Source organism: Chiloscyllium plagiosum, chromosome 38, assembly GCF_004010195.1.
Source record: "Chiloscyllium plagiosum isolate BGI_BamShark_2017 chromosome 38, ASM401019v2, whole genome shotgun sequence".
NCBI classification, from domain to species: Eukaryota; Metazoa; Chordata; class Chondrichthyes; order Orectolobiformes; family Hemiscylliidae; genus Chiloscyllium; species Chiloscyllium plagiosum.
In genome coordinates this window covers 28,560,785-28,578,309 of record NC_057747.1, presented here as the reverse complement: position 1 = coordinate 28,578,309, position 17,525 = coordinate 28,560,785, and the positions used below count along the sequence as shown (strand labels likewise).

The 17,525-nt window shown below is 42.4% G+C and overlaps 1 protein-coding gene across 4 annotated transcripts in view; it reads right to left on the bottom strand.

Annotated features, from left to right (window-relative positions):
- ccser2a (coiled-coil serine-rich protein 2a) overlaps positions 1-17,525 on the bottom strand; it is a 622,973-nt gene that overhangs the window by 11,240 nt on the left and 594,208 nt on the right. For 2 of the 4 annotated variants that reach the window (XM_043679236.1, XM_043679237.1), the window contains one exon: positions 14,066-14,259. The exons of the other annotated variants lie outside the window; for them this stretch is intronic. In XM_043679236.1, coding sequence (XP_043535171.1) covers positions 14,196-14,259 — 64 coding nt within the window. In that variant the 3' untranslated portion in view covers positions 14,066-14,195. Of the gene's footprint in view, positions 1-14,065; positions 14,260-17,525 lie in introns of those variants that run through there. 4 annotated transcript variants of the gene reach the window in all.

Genomic DNA, 17,525 nt, shown 5'->3' with positions numbered 1-17,525 from the left:
AGCATCCAAGGAACAGGAGAATCGACGTTTCGGGCATAAGCCCTTCTGCAAATGTGTTGAAGACAGTCTATAGAACAAGAACGTTTATTGGATTAATACTGTACTCGGAATGGACTTATCATCTTGAAGAAAGGGAAAGTAAGAGGTGCCTTGATTAAAATATACAAGATTCGGAGTCCTGACTGGGTGAATTTGGGTGATCGCCTGGTGGGAGAATCTAGAACTGGGGGCCACTATTTAAAAATAAATGGTGGTCCGTTTCAGACAGCGGTCAGAAGAGATTACCTCCATTAGAGGTTTGAGCCCTTTTGGAACACTCTTCCTCAAAAGAAAGTGGAGGAAGCATGTTAGAATATTTTTAAGGCAGAGATAAACTCTTGATAGTCAAAGGGGTGAAAGTTATCAGAAGTAGGCAGGAGTATGGAGTTGATCTTATTGGGTATTGGAGAAGGATCGAAGGGCAGAGACACCTACTCCTGCTCCTTTATTCCTATGAAAGCATGCCTTCCATTGTAGTTTGTTCTATTAACAGGGATCAGAAAGAAGCAAGATCCAACATTACATCTGACAGAATAGTTTCAACCCAGTTGGTTATCTTTGTTCTTAATCTCTTTTATGTTTCAATCTAATCTTGCACATTCCCAGATGCATTTCCTCCATTACCTCGATGCCATTTCAGAAATCTGCCACTGGCTCTGGAGCATGTTGGGACCTCCCAAGGTCATGATCGGCACTGTATAAATTAAAGTCTTCCTTCCTTTCTACACTTTCGCAAGTCTGTAGAACACGTTAGAACTTGGTGACTTTGAGTAGAATGCAGTGACTCCATCCATCTCCCAACTAACACTGAGTCGATCTTGAAGTACCTTTGTAGCACATCACAGGACTGATTAAGACCACGTGGAATGGGCTTTGCAGTCAGACTATGTTTGCAATAACCATACTTGCAGTATTGGTCTATTTTGTGACTATGAAATCACTGAAACAAAAGATACACCTTCATAAATAGTTGAGGTTTTGATCCATAGCAACTTAACATCAAAAGTTTAAATGGTAGGAGGATCAAATGTGTACCCTCCCTGTGGATTCAATACCATATCCCACTTCAATCTAAATGCCTTTCATTTCCTGGATTACATGTTGGATTCTGTCTTATGTCTCACTGCACTGGGACACGTTAGGACTTGAAACCATGCAAAAAATGGAATGAAGGTGGTCTAAGTGGGTCAAAAAGATGACTTTGGGGTCATTAAATAATATCTCCATACCATATACTGCACAGAAATACACAGGAATGAACTATAATCATATTTCAAGCTCCTCTTGTGGATTCCAACTCACCTGTCATCTATCACTGCCTCAGTATAGATCCTGGTGATGGTCTTGAGACTCTGCACAAAATGGGACTGAAGGAAACCTGCTGCTCTCTAAGGTTAGATTATGTCAGCACAATGTGAAAAGTCATCCAACTGACTGTTTCTTCACCAGCTAGCATGTCTCACTTCAGGATTTGGAGCCAGTTTACACTAACCCCTGAAACGGCCGTTCATCCCAAACCTAATCCCTCGAGAAGGACTGGGAAGCAGTGTGATGCCAACAGCATTGTCTGTTCATTTCAGTTGAGAACCCTGGCAGAACTAACATGGTTACACTGTCAGAGCAGGAGGGTCAGTGGGAAAGGAGGTAATGAAGAGATGGAGAAGAGAGAGTGGAGAAGGGAGGGTGGGAGAAAAACTGAAAGCGATGGGTGTCAGGCAACACAGTGAAGAGCAGGCAGTAATGAACCGCCTGCTGTTTTCTGTAGAAGCTCCTTTATCAAATGAGCCTGTAATTAGCCAGTTAAATACACAGTTGACAAACTGTTTACTTTGTATTTTCAGGCCAGAATTAATGAATCTTTCATTTCCTGGTTAGAGCGGATTAACTTGTGTAAATATTGGTTAATTGCCAAAAATATGTCTTACCTTATTGTGACTGCTCATCCTCCTCCCCAGAATTCAAGGGAACAAATCAAGAAAATCTAAATACTGCCAAACAAAACACAAACACTGGAATCTCCACCATATTGAAATGTCACACTTGTCTCACACGTCCATAGACAGACACACTCACAGTCAGACACACACAGGTAAGCCATTATGCTCACAGACATATACGTGCATGCACCAACAGATACGTGCATACTAAGAGACAAACACCGATACAACACACATGTTCACAGTCAGACATGCTCAGAGAGACAAACGCTCACAGACAGATACACAGGCACAAACAGGCAGATACTCATACATACACACTCAGACTACCACAGAGACTTACATGCATGCTCATTCACAGACTCTCAGCCACTCAAACACACACACTCAGACAGACAGAGGTGCACAAACACATAGACATGAGCACACACATGCAGATACTCTACACTGTGGACAGCAGGAACCTATATCTGAGTTGAGATTGCCAAACTCAACCGCCGGGTTGTTTCACTCAGTTCTCCATCAGGGTATAATTATAACCAATGAGAGACATTTGGACAAGTACATGAATAGAGGGGAAAGTGAGGACTGCAGATGCTGGAGATCAGAGTTGAAAATGTGTTGCTGGAAAAGCGCAGCAGGTCAGGCAGCATCCAAGGAGCAGGAGAATCGACGTTTCGGGCATGAGTCCAGCATCACATTTTCAGCCAAGTACATGAATAGGAAAGGTTTAGAGGGAAATGGGCCAAATGCAGGCAGATGGGACTAGTTCAGTTTGGGAAATCTGGTCAGCATGGATGAGTTGGGTCGAAGGGTCTGTTTCCATGCTATATTACTCTATGACTATAACTGCAGCTCTAGCTTGGAGCTAACATGCGGAACACTCATGGGCACAATATGCTCAAACTAACCCAAGATGGGAAACCAATGCCATCCAACTGAGCACCACTTGCAAACTGTATTTGCTACACAAATGCCTCAGGAAGCAGGTATTAGCTCAATGTCTCAAATACAGACCACCTCTCAACACCCCACAAGCCAGAAGAGCAGCACAACAGATCAGCCTCAGAATGTTACAAGAAATGATAAATGATGCCCACAACCGACTCCAAAAATACGAATGGTAAATTTCACGCCAAGAAACTCTGTACGCCAGCGCAACTGACCAGGAATGGATCGGTACACTAGAACAAACCATCAACATTAAACAACAGCGGTCCAAGACAAAGAAAAGACTGGTCCTACAAGAAAAACTGGCCAAGCTCACATACAGCAATAACAGGAACAATTCAGAGACTTGGATAAAGAACCTGTCGGACCGAACACTCTCAGACATGGAAAAAGCCTAGTACGAGAGATGGACTTCAACCCCCTGGACACGGACAAAAAGGATTTCTTAGCAGCATTGGAATCCATCCTGAAAGACAACAGACTTACAGAAGAAACCCAGCAGGCCATCAGACAGACAGTAACACCAACACTAGGCAGGAAGAAAGAAGGGAACACCCTCAACACACAGGAAAGGAAAGCCTTGGAATTACTTAGAAAAGGCAGAAATATTGTAATCCTACCAGCAGACAAAGGATGCATGAACAGAATACAATACACTGAAAAACCAAACACACTACTAGGCGATACCAACAGGTGGCAATGGACCTGACTCCATAGCTAGAAAACTGTATTACAGCATCCCTGAGGAAACTACACAAAGCAGATGAAATTAACAAGACAGACTTACAAAGAATGAAACCTCATGGATCCAACACACCCCACTTCTACAGATTACACAAACCCAGGGGTCCCCCTCAGATCCACAGTCTGACCCCCGGCACACCGACATACAGACTAGCAAAGGAACTCCCAACACAAACTGAAATACCGAGAAGACGACTCATGCCACTCCACCCAGGGATTCCTGAACATCATCAAAAACAGCAAGGTAGAGATGACAAGGTCATGACTTCCTTTGATGTAAAAGCCCAATTCACATCAATTAACATCAGCCTGGCCAAAGAAACACTGACTGCACTACTAGACAAACCAAGGACACAAACACCAGACAGCAGCAACTTCATCAGCAAGGAGAGCATCCTCAAACTAGTAGACCTGTGCCTCACAACCCACTTCACCTTCAATGACAAGACCTACAAACACCCATGTGATCACCAATATCAGGCTTCTTAGCAGAAGCAGTAATGCAGAGGTTGGAACGAGCAGCCCTGCCCACGATCCAGCCCAAGCTTTGGGTCCACTATGTGGATGACACCTTTGGCATCACGAAAAACAACAAATTAGAAGAAACCCACAAAGACATAAACAATATCCTTATCAGTATAATATTCACCAAAGAGGAAGAGAACAATAACTGACTCCCCTTCCTCGATGTCACAGTAAAACCAAGAGCCAATGGAGAGCTGCAGACCTGCATTTACACACACACAGACCAGATACTCAACTACAGGGGCAACTATCCCAACACCCACAGGGATCTGTATCAGGACATTATTTAAATGAGCCACAACACACTGCAGCACCCAGGAACTAGGAGAAGCCGAAGAAAAACACCGACACAATGTATTCAGGAACAAGAGGTACCCGATAAGCACAGTCCGCTGACTCTTACACAACAGACCTAAACGGGAAGACACAACACACCCAGAGACTCTAGCCACCCTATTATACATCAAACTCATCTCGGACATGACAACCAGACTACTCTGGCCCCTTGGCATCATGGCAGCCCACAAACCTACCAACACACTGAAGCAGCTCTCAGTGAATCTCAAGGGCCCTGTACCAACAACCAGCAGAATGAACATCATATTCCAAATATCCTGCAAGGACTGCATCAAACATTACATCGGACAGAGGGGCAGGAAACTAGCCACCAGGATACACAAGCACCAACTAGCCACAAAAAGACACATCCAACTATCATTAATATTCTTACACACAGACAACGAGGGACACTCGTTCGATTGGGACAACACACCCATCCTGGGACAGGCTAAATAGAGACACGCACGGGAATTCCTAGAGGCCTGGCATTCAAACCAGAACTCCATCAATAAGCACATCGATTTGGATCCCATTTACCAACCTCTGAGAACAGGAAATGATATCACCCACTGTAACAGACCGAGACACATGAAAGAAAGTGGGACAGAACACCAGTGCTTCACTGGAGGCTCACTGATGATGTTACCCAGCATGGTGATGAAACAAACCTTCCAGCTCAGTGAGCAAACGTACATCCACGTAGGACATCATTTTGGGGGGAGGGGTTGGGGAGTTTGTTTAACAGGGCTGTAAGTGGTCAAGAAAGGTTTTGTTTCACATGTAACATTTTTGAGATAAATTTTATATTTTCTGCTTTGTTAAGAGGTACAGAGAATGGCTCAGTATGGTTTTATCTCTCTTCATTCCTGGGGAAAGGAGACAGAAGGGGATAATGGATGGAAAATGTAAATCTGGGATTGGATTTCAATAGAATCTATAAATTTGCTGACATTGAAAATGCCCTATGCCCTAAGGCATTATAGGAAAGATGAAAAATGCAGGAAGAAAATTCATGGAGTAACAGTAATTTGATTTTTTTTCCCAAGGAAGCCCTCTGATTAATCTTTCAAACTGACAAGTAGCTCAGGTAAACAGTACAAGCAGACAGACAGGATCAAAGCTGCACGATTTCTGGCAGACAGTATTAGAATAAATTCAATTTGAACACTATCAGAAGTCTAAATCATTCTCCTCTCATCCCTGTAGTTTGTTTTATCAAATCAAATAATCTTGTCATTAAAACATGGATACTTATATTAAAGCTGCTGTGGGTACAGTTCTCATTTAGATATCTAACTGCCTGATGAAAAGCTTGCATTTATATGACACATTATGATTTCTCTCAGAGAACACTCTAAAGCACTTCACATTACAAATTATTTGGAAGCTCAGTCATCCATTCTACTAAGAACAAGGTCTCACAAACCTTAATGAGATGAATACTCACTTAGGGGTACTGACATGCAGAGGGATCTGAACGTGCAAGTCCACAGATCACTGAAGGTGGCAACTCAGGTAGATAAGGGAGCAAAAAAAGGCCTATGGCGTGCTTGCCTTCATTGGAAAGGCCATTGAATATAAGGATAGACAAGTTATGCTGTAGCTTTATAGAACTCTAGTTGGGTCAGACTTGGAATATTGTGCACAGTTCTGGTCACCACACTACCAGAAGCATGGGATGTTTTGGAGAGGGTACACAAGACATTTACCAAGATGTTGCCTGATATGGGGGCTTTTAGCTATGAAGAAAGGTTGGATAGATTGGGTTTGTTTTCACTGGAGTGCAGGAGGTTAAGGCGACCCAATAGAAGTTTATAAGATTGTGAATGGCAAGGATAGAATTGGAAGTATGAGGCTTTTTCCCAGGGTGGAGGGGTCAATTACGAGGGGACACAGGTTGAAGCAAGTTTAAAAGAGATGTGTGAGGCAAGTTTTTCACACAGAGTGGTGAGTATCTGGAAGGCACTGCCAGAGATGGTGGTGGAAGCAGACACAACAGCAGCATTCGAGAAACACTGGATGAAAACATGAATAGCAAGGGAATAGAGTGATGCAGATTCTTTAAGTGAGGACAGTTTTAGTATGAACATAGAACGTTACAGTGCAGTACAGGCCCTTCGGCCCTCAATGTTGCACCAACCTGTGAAAATAATCCGATGCCCATCTAACCTACACCGTTCCATTATTATCCATATGTATATCCAATGCCCATTTAAATGTCCTTAACATCAGCAAGTCTACTACTGTTGCAGGCAAGCTATTCCATGCCCCTACTACTCCGAGTGAAGAATCTATCCCGATATCTGTCCTAAATCTATCACCCCTCAATTTAAAGCTATGTCCCTTTGTGTTAGCCTTCACCAGGAAAAAGGCTCTCACTGTCCACTCTGTCTAACCTTCTGATTACTTCCTTCTGGTGGGTGGCACGGTGGCACAGTGGTTAGCACTGCTGCCTCACAGCGCCAGAGACCCGGGTTCAATTCCCGACTCAGGCGACTGACTGTGTGGAGTTTGCACGTTCTCCCCGTGTCTGCGTGGGTTTCCTCCGGGTGCTCCGGTTTCCTCCCACAATCCAAAAGATGTGCAGGTCAGGTGAATTGGCCATGCTAAATTGCCCTTAGTGTTAGGTAATAAGGGGTAAATGTAGGGGTATGGGTGGGTTGCGCTTCAGCGGGTCGGTGTGGACTTGTTGGGCCGAAGGGCCTGTTTCCACACTCTAAGTAATCTAATCTACTTTACATGCCTCAATTAAATAACCTCTTAACCTTCTTCCCTCCAATGAAAACAGCCTCAGTTCCCGCAGCCTTTCCTTGTAAGACCTTCCCTCCATACCAGGCAACATCCTAGTAAATCCCCTCTGAACTCTTTCCAAAGCTTCCACATCCTTCCAAATTGCGGTGACCAGAACTGCACACAATACTCCAGGTACGGCCTTACCGCTGTTTTGTACGGCTGAAGTATGACCTCGTGGCTCCGAAACTCAATCCCCCTACCAATAAACGCCAACAGACCATACACCTTCTTAACAAGCCTATCAACCTGGGTGGAGAAAGTGAGGACTGCAGATGCTGGAGATCAGAGCTGAAAATGTGTTGCTGAAAAGCGCAGCAGGTCAGGCAGCATCCAAGGAACAGGAGAATCGACGTTTTGGGCACAAGCCCTGAAGATTCCTGAAGAAGGGCTTGTGCCCGAAACGTCGATTCTCCTGTTCCTTGGATGCTGCCTGACCTAATGCGCTTTTCCAGCAACACATTTTCAGCTCTACCAACCTGGGTGGCAACTTTCAAGGATTTTTGCACCTGGACACCGAGATCTCTCTGTTCATCTACACTGCCAAGAATTTTACCATTAGTCCAGTACTCTGCATTCCTTTTATTTCTTCCGAAGTGAGCTACCTCACACTTTTCCGCATTAAACTCCATTTGTCATTTCTCAACCCAGCTCTAAATCTTATCTAGTTCCCTCTGTAACCCACAACATTTTTCAATACTGTCCACAACTCTGCCTACTTTAGCATCATCCCCAAATTTACTAACCCATCCTTCTATGCCCACATCCAGATCATTTATAAAAATGCCAAAACACATCCTTGCAGTACACCACTGGTAACTGAACTCCAGGATGAACATTTCCCATCAACCACCATCCTCTGTCTTCTTTCAGCTCGCCAATTTCTGATCCAAACCACTAAATCACCTTCAATCCCAAAACTCCATATTTTGTGCAATAGCTCACTGTGTGGAACTTCATCAAACACCTTACTGAAGTTCCCATACACCACATCAACCACTTTACCTTCATCTACCTGTTTTGACACATTCTCAAAGAACTCAATAAGGTTAGCGAGGCACGACCTACCCTTCACAAAACTGTGTTGACTATCCTAATCAAGTTATTCCTTTCCAGATAATTATAAATCCTATCTCTTATAACCCTTTCCAACACCTTGCCCACAACTGAAGTAAGGCTCACAGGCCTACAGTTCCCAGGGCTGTCCCGACTCCCCTTCTTAAACAAGGGAACAACATTAGCTATCCTACCAGTCTTCAGTCATCATCCTGTCGACAATGATGACACAAAGATTGAAGCCAAAGGCTCTGCAATCTCCTCCCTGGCTTCCCAGAGAATCCGAGGATAAATCCCATCTGGCCCAGGGGTCTTATCTGTTTCCAGATTTTCCAAAATTGCTGAAACCTTGTCTTTGTCAACCTCAATCCCAAATAACCTTGTAGCCATATTCTCACCAACATTGTCCTTTTCCAACGGTGAATACTGACAAAAAGTATTCATTAAGCGCTTCCCCCTGTCCTCGGATTCCAAACACAACTTCCCACTACTATCTTTGATTGGCCCTAATCTTACTCTAGTCATTCTTTTATTCCTGATATACCTATAGAAGGCTTTAGGGTTTTCCTTGATCCTACCTGCCAACAACCTCCCATGTTCTATGGAAGGGCACAATGTGTTGGCACAAACTTGGAGGGCCGATGGGCCAACTTCTGTGCTGTTCTGTTCTTTGTTCTGCTTTGAATGACTGCCAATCTTTCTTTTGTTGTGATAGCAAGGTAATTTTGGTTGGAAGATTGGGACAGGCAGATAGAAAATCGGAAAACTGCCTGAGAGGGAACCACAATGAAAAACTCCATCAGTCAGTTTGGGATTGTCACTGAAGCAGCCTGAATTTTGGCAGCAAAATCAGGGCAAAGATACTTTGTTGTTATTGTCAAGAACACTTCTGCAGTATGCATCAAACATGAGGGTCTGAGGAACAGTCACTCGATTAGAAAAGTTAACTCTGATTTCTCTCCACAGATGCTGCCGGACCTGCTGAGCTTTTCCAGCAACTTCTGTTTTTGTTTCTGATTTACAGCATCAGCAGTTCCTTCGGTTTTTACAAATAAATCTCCCCTGGACATGGTCAAGTTGTTGCATCAATTAATGCTTTGCTTGTTTTAATAACGGCTTTGAAATGGAACTCTCACACAGGAGAGGTGGAATTAGCTTATGTTTCACAAGAATTAACATACTACAGCACATATGTATGATGACTTTATTACCACCCTTCTACATTTAGACCCGCAATTCTGACTTTACTCTTGAGAAGAGTGATCAGGACATGTGCAACAATGGAGAAACGGAACTTAGCCAGCCTCCTGATTAAAGTACTGGGAATTATCATTAATACAGTGAGTCACCATGTTACTGCGCAATGATAACAGCACTTACCACCCAAAGTAACAAGCATTTGCAAGAACAAAAGCAGAAAAGTGATAAATGCCGCATTGGCCTTGGTAGCACCCGCAGGCATAGGCACAGCTGTATGACGCAGAAAATCATTTAAAGTGCAATTCTTTGTTCATTTTACCTAGTATGCAGTTTCAGAGATTTAGTCGATAATTAATTTTGCATATACATATAATATATACCTCATTTTGTTATTAACAACAGTATATATTGCACTTGAACACAGCAGTATATGTTTGACACATAATTGATTATATTTAGCAACTTACAAATCCGAACGACCTGGGCAATATGTGACTCATGAATACCTGTAATGAGATATACTATCCATGTATATACTTGCATCTATGATTATATTAAAAATCTGAGTGCACTGCGGTGTCACAATTAGCAGGAGTGATTATAATTGACAGGTTCACATTGACACTTCCATTATAAGTGTGGATTATAGAATTTGTAATGGAACTATGAATTAGGAATAAGAGTATATGACTTCCAAAAGGCAACAGAGTTTTGTGCCTCCTCATCTGTAATTCCTCCTTTCTAACCCACTGGGGATTGCACAGGGTCTCAACACTGCATGTCCAATGTCATACAACATTGACTGGTAAAGAAACTCTAAATATAACCATTTAGAATTGATACCATTTACAATTTCACCCTTGTTATTTATAAACCAGCAAATTCATGCAGATCCAATTGACAAATAATAATACTTTACACTTGGATCGAGCTCTTCAAGATCTCAACTTTTGTCATGTAGCCAGTTTTATGTTATATTTGTGCTATAATTTTAGGCAAGAATTATCCTTATAGGAACAATTCATGATAAATATTAAAAAGGGGAAGGAAAAGAGCAGGCAGAGTGAGGTCAGGGTGGCTGACCTGTGGTGTGAAGCAAGTTGCAGTATTGAATGTAGGACTGTCTTGTCCCTCTTTCATGCTGACATTTCTGACTTTACCATCAGATAATGTCACTGACTCTGCAGATGGGTCTAATGCATAGAAAAGTACTCAACTTAAATAATATTTTATGCTGTTCCTGGTTCATTAAATATGATCTGTACCAGTAAACTATTTACAGAGGTAACAGGCAGTGTGGAAACAGCCTTTTCTTAGAAGTGAAGTCATGTGTTACTGCAATGAGATCGATTCGATAGCTGATAAGGTTGGGGATGGTGGTGGTGAGGGGTGGGGGTGGGGGGGGGAGGGGAGGCGTTGGTCAGTTGGAGACTTCCTCCAATCGACAAGCGTTGTCAACAATCTAACAATAACAAGAAAAATCAGGGTATTTACTCTCAACTGCTCTCATTAGCAGTTGAAAGTCTCTTCCGTTTGCTTAATCCACCAACATCCAAAAAGGATTTTGTTAGAAGATACTGAAGAGGAAAACTCACCTCCAGGCGCACCACCAACTCACCGTGTGTCCAAAGTAAGTGTATGTGTGAAGATTTTTAAAGTTAAGATGGGACTGCAGTTTGAAACAGCAGAACATATTCGCATTTTATGTGAAATGTTGACAAAAGTTTGGAACAAACTGCAAAATCTGGCTTAATGAGAACCGTTGTTCTGACCTTTCTTTCCCGACAATCCAAAAGTAGAAGTTACCATTTTAAGAAATTGAGTTGCTGTTTGAAGTAGCTGTCACAGGTTTCATGTGATTTCTGTGAACAGGGCCAGGGCAAAAATGTCACTTGATCACAGCAGCAATAATTGAATTCAGACAATCTCAAACCACAAGCTGAACACTACAGGGGATGAGCTTGCTGAGGAGTGATGATTAAACACTGCCAAATACCACCCAAGGAGACCAGAACGCCAACAAATTAAATGTGGACTTTTTGGTGTTTGGACTCAACAATTTCTAATCATTTTGACCCTTCCTGAAGTGGCTGCAGTACAATTTGGTGATGCCAATGAGACATTTCTCTCTGTGCCACAAGTGTACAGCATTCACAAATGTTGTGCCCAGGATGCAGCATGCCAAGATCATGGCGTAGCAACATGGTTCCAGAGTTAGATACAGTTTGCCCAGCACACCAGTGAGGGATCTTTAAATTCTCACACCATCTGCTTCTGTAACCTTTCTGAGGGAGGCTGTCAAATTAGTGCAAAGTTCTGTTCTGTGCACTTATGTCTACTGGGAACTGGATTGTAAAACTGTCTAAAAGATTCAGTGAAGATCATTAAAAGCCAGAGAAGCTGGCAAAGGAAACTTCCAACCAATGAGGCAGACCTGATTTTAAATCCAGATCTACTGGGGTGAAAGACCAGTGTTGTGACCCATGAGACCCCATTAACACATGGAGTTGAAAGTACATAATTGGTAATTATCTATCAAGGTAGTATACTTATTGATAAGTGGTGGTTTCGCAGCAACCATTAATTTGGAAGGACCTGCATGCATAATGATGGGTGCAGGTAAGGAACACAAGAGTCCCTTTTCACTCAATGATTTTGATATCAGCTGTCTCCCAGCTCACAGTTGGAAGAGTTGTATTTTTATACACTCAGTAGCAGTTCAATTAGAAAGGACTATACTCTTTCTTTCAGATAACTCCACTGGGATTCTGGCAAGCCATCCTGAAGCACAATCATCCTCTCACTCTTTCTGCATTGATCCACTGGACTTAACATCCATTCGGTCTTTGAACAGCAGCAGGCTGTTGGTGAAGATCCATCAAGTATGATTTCTGTAGCAAGCATTGTAATGCAGCATGTTATTTTATTACTTATTTTATATAAAGCTAACCCTCCAGAATTTTAACTTAAATATATTCTTAAACTAATGGTTCCAAACAAACAAAAATGTTTAACTTGGTGAGGCTATTTTAGATTAGGATCAGCAGCTTTCTCCAAATTGTCTTCCCAATCATAACATGTTCATGCAGACCAACTGAAATGGAGGACAGTGGTATTATTCAACAATTAATACAATATCTGCTTTAAAAACAGCCCCCCTCCCCCAGAGCATCATTGTCACCCTTTACACCTAAATGATTCATGTCCAGGTCATTACAGATTCATAAACTGCTGTACAGCAAACTATTCTGCTATTTCCCGTCCAACCCCGGCCAAACCACCCCTGCTTCTCATCAAAACTTCCCACGTCTGTGACTTTGTACTATTTCAGAGAAAACAAAAGGCCACAAATTGGAAATATAAACTGTCTTGAGAGTCATCAAATGCCCAAGTCTTTGACATTGCATCAATCAGGTCAGCAGGAGCTGTTTTTAAGAGTTGAGTCAACAGTGAGTTCAGTAAATTATACCAAAGTCAACAGTTGCCAGGTTCAAAATTAAAGTCTAAACCTTCTCCTGCGATGTAAACTGCAACAGAAATGTTTAATGCAAGGCTTCAGTCAACACTGTGAGTTTCTGTTTGAGAGGCCGGAAACATGCATCTTTGGTTGAGGAAGGCGGGAATGCCGGAAAGAGCTGGCAGATTTCTCAGGATGGGAATCAAAACTCTGAACCTTTCGTGAACTGTCTTCTAGAAGCGGCTGCTTTCTCTGCAGCTTGTTGAATGGTAAGATCTCCAAATGGGATTCGTCCCTGTGTTTGTCGGGTTCACCGCGCTGACTCTCCCTGTGTTTGTCGGGTTCACCGCGCTGACTCTGACTCTCCCTGTGTTTGTCGGGTTCACCGCGCTGACTCTCCCTGTGTTTGTTGGGTTCACCGCGCTGACTCTCCCTGTGTTTGTCGGGTTCACCGCGCTGACTCTCCCTGTGTTTGTCGGGTTCACCGCGCTGACTCTCCCTGACAAGTGGCTGAGAATTTGTTGGAAATGCTGTCGTCTTACTACTCAGCAGTGGGGAAGTTAGGGATGATGGAAGTTCAGCTTTTCTGTTTTGCTGTTCATTTCTCTGTGCTGTCAGGCTGATGTGTACTGGTAGGGGGAGTTGACATTCTGATTCCTTTTGATCTCTTATTGAGAGTTGAACTGGACATTCTCCAATGAAAATCTCTGGATGAGAGACTGCACCAGCATTCTTTCTGGATTTGGAAAGTTGAGAAGACTTCACTGTTGAAGTCTGAGTCTTGGATTTGACACTCGGATTCTTGGAAGGTATGCACTGTCTAAAAGCGAACCTGGGCCGAAAGTCTTGATTTCTGGATTCTTCTGTAAATACTGAAGTGCTCCGTAAATGGGTCTGCTGCACTGAAACCAGATTATGGCCATGTTCCTTTGGTGCAACATTTGAATTTTGTCTGACCTTCTTCCACCCCGGCTGCTCTTGGGCAGGCCTGTTGTTACAGTCTCCTGTCTTTTGTGGGATGGATTGATGGAAGCTGGGTTTGTCTGAAGATGTCTCTAAGGAAACAGCAGCTTTTGCATTTTGGTTGGTTTGGCAGTAACTCTCACAATTCACACTCCCTGTACACCTACTGGGGTCCTCGATAAGGACTGGCTTTGTTACTTTTCCAGTGTCTTGTTCTTTGGAGCTGCATATGTGGTTGGAAGGCTGTAGTACTGGAGGCTGTTGGAAGAAAAGGCATTTTAGAACACATTGATTAGATAGTGCTTTTGCAGAGAACAAAATCTCTTGTTACTAGACATGCTGGTTTGCTTTGCATTTCTGGACACCATGCAGCAGTACAACTGAGGGTCTGAGAGAAGCGTATGATACAAACACTGGATGAAACTGGAACAGTCATCCAGCAGGACTTTCATGAAATCTTGAAGCTGGTCACAGAGGAACGATTTGCAGCCATTGGATTTGGTAACTGCTGAATGATAAGGAAGCACACAGAATGGGTGAAAAAAAAACTTGCCTCTCACATGGTAACATACAAGTCATGCTGTCTGTCTGTAATATCCATTGTAAATTAGCATTGTTAAAAAGATTCAAGAGAAATGAGAATTGAAATTCTTTCTCTTTAGTTGTATTGTATTTCTAGAACAGCTATCTAGAGAATATGGGTTCAATTACCCAACAGCAACTACAGAATTTAATATCAGGTTATAAAATATTTTGGAATAATAAAATGTTTATAAAATTAAAACCAAATTTCCATAGCCATGGAGCTGCACATTGTTGTAAAAACTGACTGAGTTAATCATTAACATCCTTCACCAGATGAAACCTGGTGACCTTATCCATATCTGACATGTATTGACTGCATTCCCACAATAACGGAGGTTGACTCTTAACTATTCTCTGAAGTGACCAAACAAGTCACTCAGTTGTTTTGAAGCAGGTAATTCACCAACATCTTACTGACAGCAGCAAGGGATAGCCTTGCCTACCATGCCCACACTGCAAGAATGAAATCGTATTGATAAGCCTGGAGGATCTCGAGTGGCATTGCTCCTGGGAAATCCAAACATTACAATTAGTTTAATATTCTGCTCAGATTGCCAAACTGTGTAGTTCAATGTATGTGTTAATGCAATAAGTTTAATTAGTCTGCTATTTAAAGGCCATAAGAGTTAGTTAGTGAAGATGAGCATTCCTCCAAGGTTAATTTGAGGCTAATTGCTTCATATCAGGGAAATCTGTAGATCAGTAGATGCTTGTAAATTCACAGTTTTGGGTTGGGAGAAATTGTATCACTCTCTTTTCATACTTTGATACATTAAGTTAAAATCTTAGCTTAAAATTCTTTTGTAACGTATAAATTGATTTGTGTTCCCAGAAAGGAGTTGCTCAGTGGTTAGCACTGCTGCCTCACAGCGCCAGGGACCTGGGTTTGATTCCAGCTTCGGGTGACTGTCTGTGTGGAGTTTGTACATTCTCCGTGTCTGTCTGGGTTTTCTCCGGGTGCTCCAGTTTCCTCCCACAGTCCAAAGATGTGCAGATTAGGGTGGGTTGGCCATGGTAAATTGCCTAGAATGTCAAGGGATATGCAGACTAGGTGAATTAGCCATGGGAAGTGCAGGGTTACAGGGATAGGTCTGGGTGCAATGCTCTTCGGAGGGACTTGATGGGCTGAATGGCCTGCTTCCACACTCTAGGGATTCTATGATTCTATGAGTTTTGATTTCTAATCAATTTGGCACAGTGAAACATTTCAGAATCATTTGATATTGTCAGGGAAGAGGAGATACCAAGCCAATTCACTAGGAGAAAGTAAGGACTTCAGATGCTGGAGATCAGAGCTGAAAAATGTGTTGCTGTAAAAACGCAGCAGGTCAGGCAGCATCCAAGGAGCAGGAGAATCGACGTTTTGGGCATAAGCCCTTCTTCAAGCGAAGTCCTTGATTACATCAACAAAAATGAACAAATTTGTCTGTGATTTCTGACTGAGAATTTAGGTAAGACTGTAAAAGACTCCAATAATTCTGAGACTATTTCTCTGTAGGCATAACTTACTTCTTCTTAATCGTATCAATGGGAGTTGTTACTTTGTACTTATTAGCCAAAGCAACAATTTCCACAGGGCCCATAGTGATGGCCTAGTGATGTCATTGTTAGAGTATTAATACAGAGATCCAGGAAATAGTCTGACGACCCAGGTTTGAGTCCTGCCCTGGAAACTGGTAGAATTTGAATTCAATAAAAATCTGGAATTAAAGAGTCTAATGATGACCATGGAACCATTGTTGATCACTGGAATTTGCTAATCTGGTTCACTAATGTCCTTTAGGGAAGGAAACCTGTCCTTAGCTGGTCTGGTCTACAAGCAACTCCAGAAACACAGCAATGTGGTTGTTCCTTAACTGCCCTCAGAGCATTTAGGAATGGACAATAAATACCTGTCTAGCTAACGATGTCAACATAAATTAGAAAAAATGTTTTCAGCATTCCATCTGTATTAAAATACTTCATGAAGTGACTTGAATTTATCCAATAAAAACTCCAGTCAAAGACATTTTCTGTTGTGTAGCATTTGCCAAACTACAGAGTGCACTTTTAACTTCATGTTGGAAATGCGCCGCTGATCTGACAGCAGCTGTCAAGAGAAGAGAGAGGTTAATGCTTCTGGTCAAAGGCTTGCCCAAACCACACAAAGGGCTAGAGCTGCAACGTTAACCTACCTCCTCTCCTCAGGGCCCACCTGGCAGGTTTGCTGTATATTTCCAGCATTTTGCTGTTTTAATGCAGGGTTCCAGCATTAATAGCTCTCTGATTTCTGCTTTTCTATTAACTTGTACTGAAGTTGCTAAGGCAAATCTGTCAAAGGATCCCAGGTCTATGAACATCTGCTTATTTATGACTGAATATTGCATGGTGTTCCTTATTTTGTTGTAACAGACTGAAGAGTGGCTGGGTCAGAGTCCCTGGAATAGCATGGATTATTTGCTTTGTCTATCAAAGTATGTAAGATGTTTTATAGTTACACTTTAGGCATCACTAATGAGAGACAAAGTTTGAACAATTTTAATATCAGCACTTTACTGAGGAAATGGTGGATTGAAAATATCACAAAGAAACATTCTGAGAGAGCGGTTAATCAACTTTGGGACCATTTATATTGTTAAAACTGAACTAAAAAGGATTGCTGTCGATCAGTGCAAAATTCCTAAATTAGAATTTTCCAATTTGGCTCTGAGACCAAATTTGACAGAAACATTGGCTCTGCCTCTCAGACAGGAAGAACCAAACTAGCAGAAGTGTATAAATCCATCAGACAAACTCCAAACATTGTGACAGCACAGCTGCTGCATAATTCCTCTCCCCACAATCTCTTCCTTCTCCAGGGTCTACCCCCACCCTTGTGCTGTACATCATCTTCAAGTGTGCGAAATTCAGAATAAATACTCCTGCACATCTTACAGGAGGACACTATTTGCAGTGGCCAT